The following is a 16,981-nucleotide window of genomic DNA, read 5'->3' on the forward strand; positions in this document are numbered from 1 at the left end:
TAAAAGACAGCATGTAAAAAAGTATGATCAAAGTTATATGAAACTCAAGTACAAAAATTTTACCTTCCTTAAATTTTGGAAGTCTTTTATCAACTTTATCTTGTCTCATTAACAGACATAGGATATAAACTAATATCCATGCTCCAATATCATAATGTTTGCTACAAGAACTGGTACTTAAACCACTGTGATTCTCGATATCTTATTAAATATTTAACCAATGGTCATGTTTAAATGCATAACATTTCTGTAATCTCTTTATGAAACAATAAAATTTGAATAAGATTGTTTTGCCATTGGTTTGTGGGTGCTCTAAATGTGTTAGCAGGATATCCCTGAAGAACAGGTGAACAGATCTTGAAGAATCTTACATAACCCCTCTTTGATTAGTACCATAGTTTTTCGGAGATTATTACTTTAAAGCTCACAATCTGTTGCAATGAAAAAATTTCACCTATAAAGATAAGTATTCAAGGTTTCCTCCCTTCAGTAAGTTGAGCAAGTTCAATTTATAAAGAACAATCTTTAGAGTTTCTACTTATTTGTCAGCCATATCAAAGCAACATACGTTTAAATGGTGGGCCTACAATCCTTTATAAATACTCAAAAGTACAACATTTGACCAAAGATCAATACTCATAACAAACTTATGGCACGGGTGTAGATTTAGGAACGCAACATTTGGTGGAAGCAATAAGAACATCGGGCGAATACAAAAATGTTAATCCTTACAATTAAAAGTCTGTTTATTCTTGTTATCTCAAGGTACTTTGATATCCATATACCCATGAATGATATCCCTGATATGATCTTTATACAAGTTTAATCACAATCAACAAGTTTTTCTTCAATTTTTCTATACTATTTAGTCAATTCATGTTAGTTTTGTAAATTTCTTTGGCTGCTTTTTTGTGTAGTTCTGTAAAAAATTTTAGTTGCCTTTTCTTGTGATTTGTTTTACCACTACTGAATATTATTGCCTGTGGGTCCTCGTATGCTTTTTGTATCACTAGTTTAACCCTTTTACCCCCAGGCTATTTGGATATTTCCAACCCTTAACCCACAGGGGGTTATTTTTTTCCCAGCACATTTTGCAGTATATTTTTTTTAAATTGCTCTAACAGCCGTAATTTTTGTCATAGAGAGGTCAGGTTGGTCTCATTCTCATGGAAAATGCCTGAATTTTCTCAAAAAATTATCAAAAATATGAAAAAAAAAATTTTATAGCATTTTTTTGCAAGGACTTACCGGTACGTCCATGGGGGTAAAGGGATGGGTTTTGTGAAACGTACCAGTACGTCCTTTGGGGGTAAAAGGGTTAATCATTTCTGAAAAATAATTATGAATGCATGTAGTGGTGACGGCTCATAACGCCCTTAATCCACAACCTGATCCAAAATGTCAGTCTCCGTTTTGTTATAATATTGGCAGCTTTACCTCCAAGCTACATTTGTACCCTTTCAAGCCTCAATAAATTATTGCTTTTTTTTATTCTATTTATTTTATGGAGGTTTTGTATTTTCTACTCATTATATTTGGTGTATTCATTTATTACTCAATATCCTTTCCTTTGCAATTCAAATAGTTCAAGAATGGTAAAAAATATATGCAAAACTCAATAATTCACCCAAGGCCTCTACAAAAAGCAAATTGCAAGCTAGGGAACAGACAATTACCTTCAGCAAACCTATTAATACGTTTTGCCAAAAGACGTTCAAAAACGTTTTGTTTACATATTTCGTTCGCCATTGTGTAAAATAGGATGTAATGTCAAGTGAATAGATAGAATTTAGCCCTTAGGAAGTGAATACATTCTAAAATCAAGAAATGTTCATCCCTCTCCCTAACAGTTAATCAAAAATTGTCCTACAATGATACCCTGGTTTACGAATTTAATCCGTTCTGGGAGCAAGCTCACAAACTAAAATGCTTGTAAACTAAAATATTTTTTCAATAAGATTTAAAGGAAATGCATTCCACGTCATAAATACACAAATACAGTATGCTCATTACTTCTATGAACCTCCCTGATGTTCATACTGTATTGCAGTTTCTCATTAGTGTCAATACCAGTCGGCCCTTTTCCAGATTGTTTGCTTGTTACTGCACATTAAGATGTCTTCCCTTGGTGTATCGTGTCGGGGCAATACTCTGATTTAAATAACCGTTTAGAAAAGTGTTTCCCTCATAGTACCTCTGATGGGGAATTATGTTTCAATGGCTGCCATCATGTTAACAATAGAAACACTAAAGGAAACAGTTCAAGGAAAATGCTAGGGAAGGCTAGGCTAGTTGATTGTAGCAGGTATGATGACATTAGTGACACACTTCCACCTTAAGACAATTCATATAATCAGTCAATTTTCGATAGTGACAACCTTCATAAGCTCTTGACAGCTTTTAGCTTCCTTTGTTAAGTTCAAAACTACAGTGAATCCTTTCTTAAAATGGTAACTTTGGTCCTACCCACCCATATGCCGCCCAAACCTAACTACCCAAGTTGAGTCTAGTATTAATAGTGTTTCTTCCAGTATGGGTTCTGAAAGTTCACCGAGTATTACTTTAATTACTTTAGACTCTTCTGCTGCTAAACTATTTTATGCTGAATTCCTAGTCGATTTATAAGACAAATAAATTGTGAGGCCGAAAAACGAGTGTGTAGTCTGGATCCTAATACCCCTCCACCACCCGCTAAAGTAAGAACTGAATTATATCATATTACACAGGTGGATGGCATGGCGCATCGTATGAATCCCTGAATCCTTTTGGTGACCTTGAAGCACCACTGGTGCACTGCTTTTGTGCACAGCGTTTTAGAATTTGATATCATCTACTGATCCATGGGTTGGAGTATGGGAGTGGTATTGGGTGGCAGGAACGTGATTCATATGAATTTAAACTCGTCCATTTGGTCGTTTTAAGTGGCTGTAGGATGGGGCATGAGTATTGTTCATAAGCAACAAGGCTTGGAGTGGGAGGTTCTTCTCCATGAGGTACTTTTTGGCCTCAAGATTAAAGACCTCATTCACCCATTCCACAAATAAAAGGAGTCATCAAAGCCTTGTTGTTTAACCTCCACATAATATTTAGTTGCTTCTTCTATTTATTATGCTTTTACTTGTGGTTTCTCCAAGTATTACGCAAGTAGAAGTGAGATTTTGCAATCGCCACTGGCATTAGCACAGAACAGTAGTGTTTTTCATGGGCTTATGACCAGGAATTGTCTTTTCTTCAGCTGTAAGGAAGGTCCTCCAGGACATCTTCTTACAAAAGACATGTCTCGTCACGATTGAATACTTGCTACAGGATGTAAGACTCAGAATCCAGAAACATTTTAAATTCTGCAACACATTCTGCTGCCTTGACATCAGAGCTCGCAGCCTCACTGTGTCACACAACACTATACTGTAGATGCCAGTTCTCGAGATTTTCAAATCAGCCCAAGCTCACCTTGAATGTTTCTTTTTTTATTTTTCTGCTAATGTCCCTGGCTCTTTTTCAACACGGTCAACATACAATACCTTTGCTTTTCATTGATCCAGATGAACAGCAATTTTTATGCATTATCAAGAACACATAGCCATCATTTCATCAATGTCAGCACTTATTTCACAACATTAATTCATTTGATTTTTTCTTTTTTCCTGAAAATAGTACAAATTGTTGATGAACATTTGTACACTTTGACAGGTTTGCCACATGGTTACCTTATTCATACTTCTTGATAATTTCTTTAATTCACTTATATGGTATTCATCTCCTTCTTACAGTCTTTCTCAATAATCCTAGGGGGGTGAGGCTATTGTTTTGATACTGTACTGTTCTGTTAACTTGATGGTGAACAATAGTAATCAAGATTCGATAAAGAGCACATGGTCACAACCCTACAAAGAACAGTTCCATAGATGCTAGCATGATACTTTAGATAATGCTGCTATGAGTGCTGGTTGGAGAGTGGGAGAGTTAAGCTCTTAAGCAAGGGTGGATGCAAGCTAAGGTAATAAAAACAGGTGTAAAAATCCTGTGACCACTGCCTGGGTGGCTTATGGGCACCGCATGACAGCTCTCTGCGCATCACATGCTAATCTTGTTAGTACTTGTCCCCCCAAAAAAATGCCCACGTGGAGCAAATTATTTCCTCCCAGACCGATACGATGCTCGTATTCAAAGTTACTCGTAAACCGAAATACTACTGAATTTGTGAGTTAAAAGCCCAATATGTGCATGGACGATGATACTTTGATGAAAACATGATATTTGCAACGTCTCATGGATGGAAACCTACTGAAGGCGGAAATTATTCTCTTCATCTTGAAATCAAAACAAGAACACAACAAAAAGATAAGAGGGTACATAATTTCTAAACTATCAGTAATAACATGTAACTTATCAAATAGTTGTCATACCTATGAAGAGAATTAAAATATTGCTTTTATGTGCTGTAAACAATAATAAACATAATGTACAATACTTCAATAATAAGTGATTTGTTTCTCAATGAAAGAGCTGAAATCTGCTCGAGAGCCCCTTTTCAAACCATTTGTAATTCCCGGCATTTGATCTTTACTGACATCGAGGTGTTTCATTTGACCATTAAGTTCTAAATTATATCAAAATTCTGCCATTTCTCTTTTAAGTCATCAAAGGAATGAATACTGTATCTATAATTCAACAAACTTGGGTGCCAAGATCCAATAAGTATTATGATTAATAAATTTCCATTATGAGCTAAATGCTCCATAAATTGGCTTCTATGATCTCTAATAAAGATTTTAACGTTATTATTGAATTCTATGCTTACTAATATTTTTTAGTAAACTTGAATGATCATGATTCATCACATAAATACTACATGATATTTAATCATTAACAAAAAAAAAAATAAAAAAATAAAAAAATGGAATGCCTCAGTATTAACTAAAAGCATCAGTATTAACGAAAAAGGTATATTGTCTAGAACCAAATATTTTACTCACACTAACTGAATATTATCACAACAACAAAACCTTAAAAAGCTACCATAATTCACACAATGTGCATAAAATTCATCTTAATACCCACATTTATGTCAAACGATTCAAAAAAAATAAAACTGAACATGAGACTCGATAACAACACTCCCCCAGCATCTTTCTGTACAGTCTTACATTAAAGCCAAAATCATAAATTACTTTTGATCTTATCCAGTAAAATATCAATAGCAATTAATAAAAACAATTAAGCCTGTTATATGCATAGCATACAGACAGTACTACCATACAGCAATGACTGAAGTGTGTGAATTGCCTCGGTAACCAATTTTTTTACGATACCAACTGAAAACAATAGGTAACCCCTCTAAACTTTCAAAATATCCCAGATAATTATATGGCCTCTAACTCTACATCCTGAGATTGACATATACAAGCCGGTACAATGTTTATAAATAACATATCCAGCAAAGTTAAGTAGAAATACTGTGATTCACATTACTGTAATATCTTATTAGAAAAAATCCTTGCTACATGCATGAATATATACAAAGCTATAAAAATATATCAACAAACCATACTTGAATAAGAATCTTCCCAATTTTACATATCACTAGTAATTCCAAACCAATTCTGATGACCTCACCACCACAATGAGTGTCACCCTGAAACTGGTATTCACCCTAGACTCGGATATCCAAAACAAATTATTTGTTTTAACAACTGACTCTGCAAAGCATTCGCAGCCTTCGAACCATTCTTACTGTAATGAACTGTCAATAAGAATTCTGAATCTCAGAATTATTTATAATACAGTAACATGTTCTGAGCAGCCTTAAAATCATTCTTTTTTTTTTTCTAATAGACATTCTGAGACTTAGTATCATTCTTAAATTATCACAGCCAAAAAGAAAAGGAAACCCATAATCTTCACCTCACCTCTACTGCAAGGGGCTTGAATACTTGAAAATCCCTCTGCATTTTAAAGCTAATGGATCTGTATTTGTAACATGTAAAGTTTTTCGTTACACCATTTCTATGAATGGCTTTCTCAGCTTGCTTCATCGCCATCATTAGGATGTATTCCCTGTAAAGGATAAAATATCTGGATTACTTTTCATTCTAGTTCACGAGAGAGCGGAGAGACAAGGAACATTAGTCCCTCTAACTTATCAGATGCTTTGGGTAACTGGACTTATGAATGAGCAACAAAATCAAATAGGTGACAGAGGTCTTTTAAAGTTAATCTGACAAAAAAATTATCATATACCAGATAAAATAAATGTCTCAAATTTAGAGATTATGTTTACAGAGCAGTATAAAATACTATAAAAAACAAGTTTCTCATACCTCTGGTACTTCATGCACCACAAGATTTACTGATGATGGATCAACCGCATCAGCAATGACACCATCTGATGTAATAACTCCTTCCATATCCCCATCAATTACCATCTGCACTTGCTGTAAAGTAGTTTAATCTTATTATCGAACATATTTTACACAAAATGAAAACTGTACAAATTTTTCACTATGAATAAAAAAGGGATTTTGACGAAGGAAAAATCTATTTCTGGGCTCGACCTGTGTCGCTTCGTGAAATGCTCCTTATAGCACCATTTCTAAGGCATAGTTATTGCTGAATATACCAGAGAAAAAAAAAAGAGAATGCCAGGAATAAACCTTGCTCGCTCACTCTTTGAGTGTCGGTATAGAAATCTGGGGCATGATTGAACCACGACCACAGATCCCTCACCAATTAGACCTCTCCTTCATCAACATCCCCCCTTTCTACCCCTACGTTTGTGTATATGACAGCAATCAAATTAGAAAAAATATGACGAAAATAAAATTTATAACAAGAAAAAAAAGTACCATATTATTGTATTAATTCAAAACTGTCCTGCACTATTTTATTAACTGTCTTAATAACTGGGATAATGATATACCTAATTCCCTAGCTATGTCAACCCTTTTGAAAACCAGAAAAAGTTGGTGGATAAAGATTGAGAGGAGAGCATAAGTGAGAGTTTAAAGTTAATCTCTTACTATGCAAGTTATTATGAATAATAAATTTCCTCAATGTGAGGTAAGCTCAGAATCACGAATGATATGTTGTTCAAGTTTATATTTAAATCAGACTAAAAATAAGGCAAAAAAAAATTCAAAACCTAAATATTAGAAACTCCAAAAATTTAAGCCAAGTTACATGAAACTACTATAAGGCAGCACAAGCTATCTACAATGCTGTAAGAAACTCCACTATATGCTGCAAACTTATATTGCATTTTTAGCAAATATAGCAAAGTTAACCAATTTATTTATATTATTTCTTACCTGCTGGTCAACAACCATGGCTTGACCATCAGCATTAATAATAATTTGCTGATTGCCAGTTCCTATATGATACCCCGCACTCTGCAGTGCATCCATCAACGCAGTAATATTAGCTTGTTCCATGGTAACTGTACTGGCCTCATCCACCATCTGAAAGAAAATCGTAGCTTATTAAGAAAGCATATCAAAACATAGAAAATCTTATATCTTGGCATTATAAAATATTGTATGCTAAGGAAAATAGCACTGTATACTCTATGTTTGGGGTTACAAAAGTACATACATACATACATATACCAAGGCATTTCCCCCAGTTTTGGGGGGTAGCCGACATCAAGCAAAAGAAACAAAAGTGCGGGGAGCAGTCACTCTCCTCCCAGCTCCATCTCTTTGATGATGTCTCACAGGATTGTAAATACAGGAGAGGGGGTTCCCAGCCCCCTCGTCCCGTCCCTTTTAGTCGCCTCTTACGACACGCAGGGATACGTTGGCGCTATTCTAATTGTTTTTATAAACAGGACTATGACTTAATGCCTAATTAAGGCACAGTAGCATAATGCTTAACAGTTGAATTTTGTTACAAGGTAATTGCTACTGGGTGAGACTCTTGCGACTACAGAAATTATCCTTGTAAAAACCTTACACTTTACATAAATCAAAGCCCAGAATTTACCTTTATTTGCTCAATTTCACCATGTTCATTCATGATGTGTGTTGCCTGACCATGATCTGGCGAGACAACCTCATATTCACCCAAGTTCATTTGCCTCAGGTACTGAATACCATCAATATCTGAAATGCAAGAGTAACCTAGACATTAAAGGTCATCGTTTTTGCTTACAAGCTTTATTCTAAATATGTACTCGTGGTAACAAAAATATACAAAATACATTTCGAATGTAGTTAAAACCATTTTAAATCTTCAGTATCTTGAATTCAATTTACAAAATACATTTCAAATGTAGTTAAAACCATTTTAATCTTCAGTATCTTAAATTCAATATACAAAATACATTTCAAATGTAGTTAAAACCATTTTAAATCTTTAGTATCTTAAATTCAATATACAAAATACATTTCAAATATAGTTAAAACCATTTCAAATCTTCAGTATCTTAAATTCAATATACAAAATACATTTCAAATGTAGTTAAAACCATTTTAAATCTTCAGTATCTTAAATTCAATATACAAAATACATTTCAAATGTAGTTAAAACCGTTTTAAATCTTCAGTATCTTAAATTCAATATACAAAATACATTTCAAATGTAATTAAAACCGTTTTAAATCTTCAGTATCTTAAATTCAATATAAAAAATACATTTCAAATGTAGTTAAAACCATTTTAAATCTTCAGCACCTTAAATTCAATATACAAAATACATTTCAAATGTAGTTAAAACCATTTTAAATCTTCAGCATCTTATATTCAATATGTTATTTTCATTAGTAAAATAAATTTTTGAATATACTTACCCGATGATCATGTAGCTGTCAACTCCGTTGCCCGACAGAAATCTACGGTCGGGATACGCCAGCGATCGCTATACAGGTGGGGGTGTACACAACAGCGCCATCTGTGGTCAGGTACTCAAGTACTTCTTGTCAACAAGACCTCAATTTTCTCCTCGGTCCACTGGTTCTCTATGGGGAGGAAGGGCGGGTCCTTTAAATCATGATCATCGGGTAAGTATATTCAAAAATTTATTTTACTAATGAAAATAACATTTTTCAATATTAATCTTACCCGATGATCATGTAGCTGATTCACACCCAGGGTGGTGGGTGGAGACCAGCATACATGTTAACAAAGAAGCTAAGTATCCCGTATTACATTTTATTAGTTATTCAAAATGTTATTTTCATTAGTAAAATAAATTTTTTAATATACTTACCCGATAATCATGTAGCTGTCAACTCTGTTGCCGACAGAAATCTACGGTCGGGATACGCCAGCGATCGCTATACAGGTGGGGGTGAACACCACAGCGCCATCTGTGGTCAGGTACTCCAGTACTTCTTGTCAACACCACCTCAATTTTTTCCTCGGTCCACTGGTTCTCTATGGGGAGGAAGGGTGGGTCAATTAAATCATGATTATCGGGTAAGTATATTCAAAAATTTATTTTACTAATGAAAATAACATTTTTCAATATTAATCTTACCCGATAATCATGTAGCTGATTCACACCCAGGGTGGTGGGTGGAGACCAGCATACATGTTAACAAAGAAGCTAAGTATCCCGTATTTTATTTTATTAGTTATTCAAAAATAACATAAAATAAATAAGTACCTGGTAAGGAAGACGACTTGAACCATTACTCTGCCTTTATTAAGTACGTCTTTCTTACTGAGCGTAGCGGTCCTCTTAGGATGCTGAACGACTCTTAGGTGCTGAAGTATAAAGGGCTGCAACCCATACTAAAGGACCTCATCACAACCTCTAACCTCGGCGCTTCTCAAGAAAGAATTGACCACCCGCCAAATCAACAAGGATGTGGAAGGCTTCTTAGCCGACCGTACAACCCATAAAAAGTATTCAAGAGAAAGGTTAAAAAGGTTATGGGATTATGGGAATGTAGTGGCTGAGCCCCCGCCTACTACTGCATTCGTTGCTACGAATGGTCCCAGGGTGTAGCAGTTCTCGTAAAGAGACTGGACATCTTTGAGATAGAATGATGCGAACACTGACTTGCTTCTCCAATAGGTTGCATCCATAACACTCTGCAGAGAACGGTTCTGTTTGAGGGCCACTGAAGTAGCCACAGCTCTCACTTCATGTGTCCTTACCTTCAGCAAAGCAAGGTCTTCTTCCTTCAGATGAGAATGTGCTTCCCTAATCAGGAGCCTGAATAGGTAAGAAACTGAGTTCTTAGACCTTGGAAGAGAAGGCTTCTTGATAGCACACCATAAGGCTTCTGATTGTCCTCGTAAAGGTTATGACCTTTTTAGATAGTACCTAAGAGCTCTAACTGGGCAAAGTACTCTCTCCAGTTCGTCCCCCACCAAGTTGGACAGGCTTGGGATCTCGAACGACTTAGGCCAAGGACGTGAAGGAAGCTCGTTTTAGCAAAAAACCGAGCTGCAAGGAACATGTAGCCGTTTTAGATGTGAAAACTATGTTCCTGCTGAAGGCGTGGATCTCACTTACTCTTTTAGCTGTTGTCAAGCACACGAGGAAAAGAGTTTTTAATGTGAGCTCCTTAAAAGAGGCTGATTGGAGAGGTTCAAATCTTGATGACATAAGGAACCTTAGGACCACGTCTAGATTCCAGCCTGGAGTGGACAACCGACGTTCCTTTGAGGTCTTAAAAGACCTAAGGAGGTCCAGTAGATCTTTGTTGGTGGAAAGATCCAAGCCTCTGTGGCGGAAAACCGCTGCCAACATACTTCTGTAACCCTTAATCGTAGGAGCTGAAAGGGATCTTACGTTCCTTAGATGTAACAGGAAGTCAGCAATCTGGGTTACAGTGGTACTGGATGAGGAAACTGCATTGGCCTTGTACTAGCTTCGGAAGACTTCCCCTTTAGACTGATAGACTCTGAGAGTGGATGTCCTCCTTGCTCTGGCAATCGCTCTGGCTGCCTCCTTCGAAAAGCCCCTAGCTCTTGAGAGTCTTTTGAAAGTCTGAAGGCAGTCAGACGAAGAGCGTGGAGGTTTGGATGTACCTTCTTTACGTGAGGTAGACGTAGAAGGTCCACTCCTAGAGGAAGAGTCCTGGGAATGTCGACCAGCCATTGCAGTACCTCTATGAACCATTCTCTCGCGGGCCAGAGCGGAGCCAACCAACGTCAGCCGTGTCCCTTTGCGAGAGGCGAACTTCTGAAGTACCCTGTTGACAATCTTGAACGGCGGGAATGCATACAGGTCGAGATGGGACCAATCCAGCAGAAAAGCATCCACGTGAACTGCTGCTGGGTCTGGAATCGGAGAACAATACAACGGGAGCCTCTAGGTTATCGAGGTAGCGAACAGATCTATGGTTGGCTGACCCCACAGGGCCCAAAGTCTGCTGCAAACATTCTTGTGAAGGGTCCACTCTGTGGGGATGACCTGACCCTTCCGGCTAAGGCGATCTGCCATGACATTCATATCGCCCTGAATGAACCTCGTTACCAGCGTGAGCTTTCGATCTTTTAACCAGATGAGGAGGTCCCTTGCGATCTAGAACAACTTCCACGAATGAGTCCCTCCCTGCTTGGAGATGTAAGCCAAGGCTGTGGTGTTGTCAGAGTCCACCTCCACCACCTTGTTAAGCTGGAGGGACTTGAAGTTTATCAAGGCCAGATGAACCGCCAACAGCTCCTTGCAATAGATGTGAAGTGTCCTTAGCTCCTGATTCCATGTTCCCGAGCATTCCTGTCCGTCCAAAGTCGCACCCCAGCCCGTGTCTGATGCGTCAGAGAAGAGACGGCGGTCGGGTTTCTGAACAGCCAAAGGTAGACTTCCTTGAGAAGAAAGCTGTTCTTTCACCACGTGAGAGTAGACCTCCTCTCTTCGGAAACAGGAACTGAGATCGTCTCTAGCGTCATGTCCTTTATCCAGTGAGCCGCTAGATGATACTGAAGGGGGGGAGGTGGGGTCTCCCTAACTCGATGAACAGGGCCAGCGATGAAAGTGTCCCTGTTAGACTCATCCACTACCTGACTGAGCATCGGTTCCTTCTCAGCATGCTCTGGATGCAATCTAGGGCTTAGTATATCTTTGGGGCCGACGGAAAAGCCCGAAAAGCTCGACTCTGAAGATCCATACCCAGGTAGACAATGGTCTGGGATGGGACGAGCTGGGACTCCTCAAAATTGACCAGGAGGCCCAGTTCCTTGGTCAGATCCATAGTCCATCTGAGAATCTCCAGACAGCGACGACTTGTGGGAGCTCTTAAAAGCTAGTCGTCTGACGGAGCCGGACACAAGATCATGGTACTGCTGCACAGTCTGTGAACTGTCAACCATGGGGAAGCGAGGAAGTACAGTGACAACCCGAAGCTGTCTAGACTGTCTGGGTCGTACAGACAACTCCTTATCGGGTTGCTGAGGTTGCCGCACTGCGTCACAACAAGTCACTTCTGCTGGTTGTTGAACGTCTTCCCAGTGACACACTGACTCCGTAAACAAAAAATCCTCTAACAAGGACTAAGCTTGGACTGCATGTCTTGCAACACAGCTCAAGGTCTATGGGAGCAGGTGTGGTAACAGACGGGGTTAGCGACTGAAGTGGAACCATTACCCTCCCTGGAAGCATGCTATGCTTAAATAAAAGTCCATAGGAGGCTAAGCAGCTAAAGGCTCCTCTCCAAATGACAGAGTCCTCAAGGGAAAATCAGAAGGAGGGAGAATAGCACTTTCTCATCTACAGGAACCATATCCGAGAAAAGCTAAGTTCTCTCAGTGAGGGTTTCACTGGTGCAAAAGCAGCAGACTAGAAGGCAACGTTATGAAACTGCTTGACAGTCTAGTGAGTTGGCAACAACCAAAGATGTGTGACTGAGAAGCATGCGGTAAGGTATGCAGAGCATGCTGTATGCAGAGCATGCTGTATGTAGAGCATGCTGTAAGGTAAGCAGTGCATGTTGCATGGCGTGCGGCTTATGCTGCATGGGATGAGGCTCATGCTGCATGGGATGAGGCTCATGCTGCATGGTATGAGACTCATGCTGCATGGGATGAGGCTCAAGCTGCAAGGGATGAGGCTTATGCCGCATGCGTTGAGGAGGATGCCGCATAGTATGAGGCTCCTGCCTCATGGGTTGAGGCGGTTGCCGCATAGCATGAGGCTCCTGCCTCATGGTTTGAGGAGGATGCCGCATAGCATGAGGCTCCTCATAGCATGAGACTCCTGCCTCATGGGTTGAGGAGGATGCCGCATAGCATGAGGCTCCTGCCTCATGGGTTGAGGAGGATGCCGCATAGCATGAGGCTGCCTCATGGGTAGAGGAGGATGTCGCATAGCATGAGGCTCCTGCCTCATGGGTTGAGGAGGATGCCGCATAGCATGAGGCTCCTGCCTCATGGTTGAGGAGGATGCCGCATAGCATGAGGCTCCTGTGAGGTTCCTGCCTCAAGAGTTGCGTCTGCCTCAAGGGTTGAGGAGGTAGCTGCGCAGAGAGAGGCTCATGCTGTGAAGAATGCGGTTGCTGCATGCGTTGAGGCGGCTGCCTCATAGCATGAGGTTCCTCAAGAGTTGAGGCTCTTGCCTCAAGAGTTGAGGTTCTTGCCTCAAGAGTGGAGGTGGCTGCCGCAAGAGTTGAGGTTGCTGCCTCAAGGATGGTGGAGGTTGCCGCAACGCAAGAGGTTGCTGCCTCGAGGATGGAGGAGGTTGTCGCAACACATGAAGCTCCTGCCTCAAGGGTAGAGGAGGTTGCTGCAAAGCATAAGGCTCCTGCCTCAAGTGTTGAGGAGGTTGCCGCATAGCAAGAGGCTCCTGCCTCAAGGAAAGTGGAGGTTGCTGCACAGCGCTGGTATCTGGCAACTCCCAATGCGGCAGCTCACGCGTGGAGGTAGGTTGAGGAACCTCAACATCATACGTCTGGCAGGGTGGACTGCGCAGAGGTGGAGTTGAGGCGGCTGCCTCATGAGCGCTCGCAGGAGGAGGTGTGCTAACCTTCTCTGCCTGAAACTCCTGCATCAACACCGCAAGCTGAGACTGCATTGTCAGCAGCATAGACCACTAGAGTTTAAGAAAGACAACAACAAACGGAGCTACTGTCCGTTGAAACTGAGGGTCTAAAACAGCTGGTGCGGCAACAGACGGAGTTACTGTCTGTTGCGATACCACCTTGCCTCTCTGGGAGGTGTGCAGTTGTTGTACTGCAGCAAGTCCGAACTGACCCAGTGCTAATGGCACCACCTAGGAGTTGGACTTGCGCGGAAGGGACCGACTTGCACTTAAAAGCTGCAAGATTTGGTCCATGGTTTCTGCGAGAAACCTCTTCCGCAGACGAGGAATAAAAGGGCTCTCTCGTCTTTGTGTGGGTGGGGTGATCACGTCGGCTACGTGAGTTGGTAACACCCGAAACCACGGAGGGAAACGTCTGTTCGTCGATCAAGGCCTGCTGAACCCATAAGTCCTTCGACATTACTTCTCCCCTGGGCTTGGGAGCTTGTAAGAGGTCCCAGACTAGGCGAACAACTGGCACGAACAGACGAACCCTCGAACGCAACACTGTAACACTTTGCGCTTATCACTTTATCACTTTTGATTTTCTGTTTGCACTTATTTCACTGAACTCGAAACTTTAAGTGGTTTGTACCTGAAACACGCAATTCTATCCTTCATTAAAAGTTAGTAATTGCGAAAACAGTATTACAATGTAACAGAAAAACATAATGAAAGATAAATAATTCAGTGGCTAGAAAAGAGACTAAACACTAGATCAAATAAACTACGTTTAAAATCTCTCACCGCATAAAGCCTGAGAACAAGAATAAAACTCTAGAAACGTTTACCTTCTTCCCCTAAAGAGACTAGGGAGAAGAGCAAAAACGATAACCACGTTACCCGCTTGAACGAAACGTTTATCCTCCTCTCTCTCCCTCCGTCTCTATCTCTCTCTCTCTCTCTCTTGACTTAGCACCTGAGAGAAGAGCCCAATTATATATATCGTTAAAACATATTATTGTTAAAGGAAAAAAACTGAAAGATTTCCCAAATAAAAAGTTCCTATATTAGAATTAAAACCATTTAAGCTAAGAAAGAATTAACAAAACGCTAAAATCGGTTTACTCTTACTGCAACGTGACACCGTGATAGACTCTCTCTCTATCGTAACAATAGAGCGCAAGTTGAACGTTCTGAACGTCAACAACTACAGAGACAAAACAAAACGTTAGTTCAACTTTGAAAACAGTACAAGACTATCAAAGAAATTCTTTCAAAAACATTAAAATAGCATAATATGTTAACAGGTAAAAACGAAATGACGGGCTCAATGTTAATTAACTTCGGTTCCAAGAAAAGACCGCCTACTATTAGGAAAGGTCGAATATAAACAAATATAAAAATTAATTTTAATAAGTTTATAATAAAAGGAAGTTAATCAAAGAGGCCTATAAAAGGCGGAGAGATATAAAATAAATCTATAACTTTGTTAAGCAAAATTAAGAGAGTCTATACTCTCTTCGACACCAACACTTCCGTCTAAGGGAAGGGTCGGCCATTTAAAAGTGAAAGAGAGTTCATACTCTCTTCGTACCAAAATTAAATCAAAAATTAAATCAAATTAATTCCAAAAACTTGCTAAGCTAATGATATAGCTTCCTGAATAGCGAAGGCTAAACTCTAGAGCAAATACATCACCAAATCGTGAGCAATAACTCCAGAATCAACAGCGTATCCATGTAGGTCTAGCCGGAGGCACGACAGAGGAAAAATTGAGGTGGTGTTGACAAGAAGTACTGGAGTACCTGACCACAGATGGCGCTGTGGTGTTCACCCCCACCTGTATAGCGATCGCTGGCGTATCCCGACCGTAGATTTCTGTCGGCAACAGAGTTGACAGCTACATGATTATCGGGTAAGATTAATATTGAAAAATAACAATATAAAATAAATAAGTACCTGGTAAGGAAGTCGACTTGAACCATTACTCTGCCTTTATTAAGTACGTCTTCCTTACTGAGCGTAGCGGTCCTCTTAGGATGCTGAACAACTCTTAGGTGCTGAAGTATAAAGGGCTGCAACCCATACTAAAGGACCTCATCACAACTTCTAACCTAGGCGCTTCTCAAGAAAGAATTGACCACCCGCCAAATCAACCAGGATGCGGAAGGCTTCTTAGCCGACCGTACAACCCAAAAACAACAATAAAAAGTATTCAAGAGAAAGGTTAAAAAAGGTTATGGGATTATGGGAATGTAGTGGCTGAGCCCTCACCTACTACTGCACTCGCTGCTACGAATGGTCCCAGGGTGTAGCAGTTCTCGTAAAGAGACTGGACATCTTTGAGGTAGAATGATGCGAACACTGACTTGCTTCTCCAATAGGTTGCATCCATAACACTCTGCAGAGAACGGTTCTGTTTGAAGGCCACTGAAGTAGCCACAGCTCTCACTTCATGTGTCCTTACCTTCAGCAAAGCAAGGTCTTCTTCCTTCAGATGAGAATGAGCTTCTCTAATCAGAAGCCTGATGTAGTAAGAAACTGCGTTCCTAGACATTGGAAGCGAAGGCTTCTTAACAGCACACCATAAGGCTTCCGATTGTCCTCGTAAGGGTTTAGACCTCTTTAGATAGTACCTAAGAGCTCTAACTGGGCAAAGTACTCTCTCCAGTTCGTTACCCACCAAGTTGGATAGGCTAGGGATCTCGAACGATTTAGGCCAAGGACGTGAAGGAAGCTCGTTTTTAGCCAAAAAACCGAGCTGCAAGGAACATGTAGCCGTTTCAGATGTGAAACCTATGTTCCTGCTGAAGGCGTGGATCTCACTTACTCTTTTAGCTGTTGCTAGGCACACGAGGAAAAGAGTTTTTAATGTGAGGTCCTTAAAAGAGGCTGATTGGAGCGGTTCAAATCTAGATGACATAAGGAACCTTAGAACTACGTCTAGATTCCAGCCTGGAGTGGACAACCGACGTTCCTTTGAGGTCTCAAAAGACCTAAGGAGGTCCTGTAGATCTTTGTTGGTGGAAAGATCCAAGCCTCTGTGGCGGAAAACCGCTGCCAACATACTTCT

The 16,981-nt window shown here is 40.0% G+C and overlaps 1 protein-coding gene across 1 annotated transcript in view; it reads right to left on the minus strand.

The window, feature by feature from the left end:
- Positions 1 to 4,908: 4,908 nt before the first annotated feature.
- The window catches only part of LOC137654445 (uncharacterized), a 63,223-nt gene continuing 51,150 nt past the window's right edge, over positions 4,909 to 16,981 (minus strand). Inside the window, exons 15-18 of the mRNA XM_068388070.1 lie at positions 7,981 to 8,099; positions 7,308 to 7,457; positions 6,321 to 6,434; positions 4,909 to 6,057 (exon numbers count right to left, since the gene is read on the minus strand). Of these exons, the coding sequence (XP_068244171.1) occupies positions 6,022 to 6,057; positions 6,321 to 6,434; positions 7,308 to 7,457; positions 7,981 to 8,099 (419 nt within the window). The 3' untranslated portion in view covers positions 4,909 to 6,021. The remainder of the gene's footprint in view (positions 6,058 to 6,320; positions 6,435 to 7,307; positions 7,458 to 7,980; positions 8,100 to 16,981) is intronic.

Source organism: Palaemon carinicauda, chromosome 15 (genome assembly GCF_036898095.1).
Source record: "Palaemon carinicauda isolate YSFRI2023 chromosome 15, ASM3689809v2, whole genome shotgun sequence".
NCBI classification, from domain to species: Eukaryota; Metazoa; Arthropoda; class Malacostraca; order Decapoda; family Palaemonidae; genus Palaemon; species Palaemon carinicauda.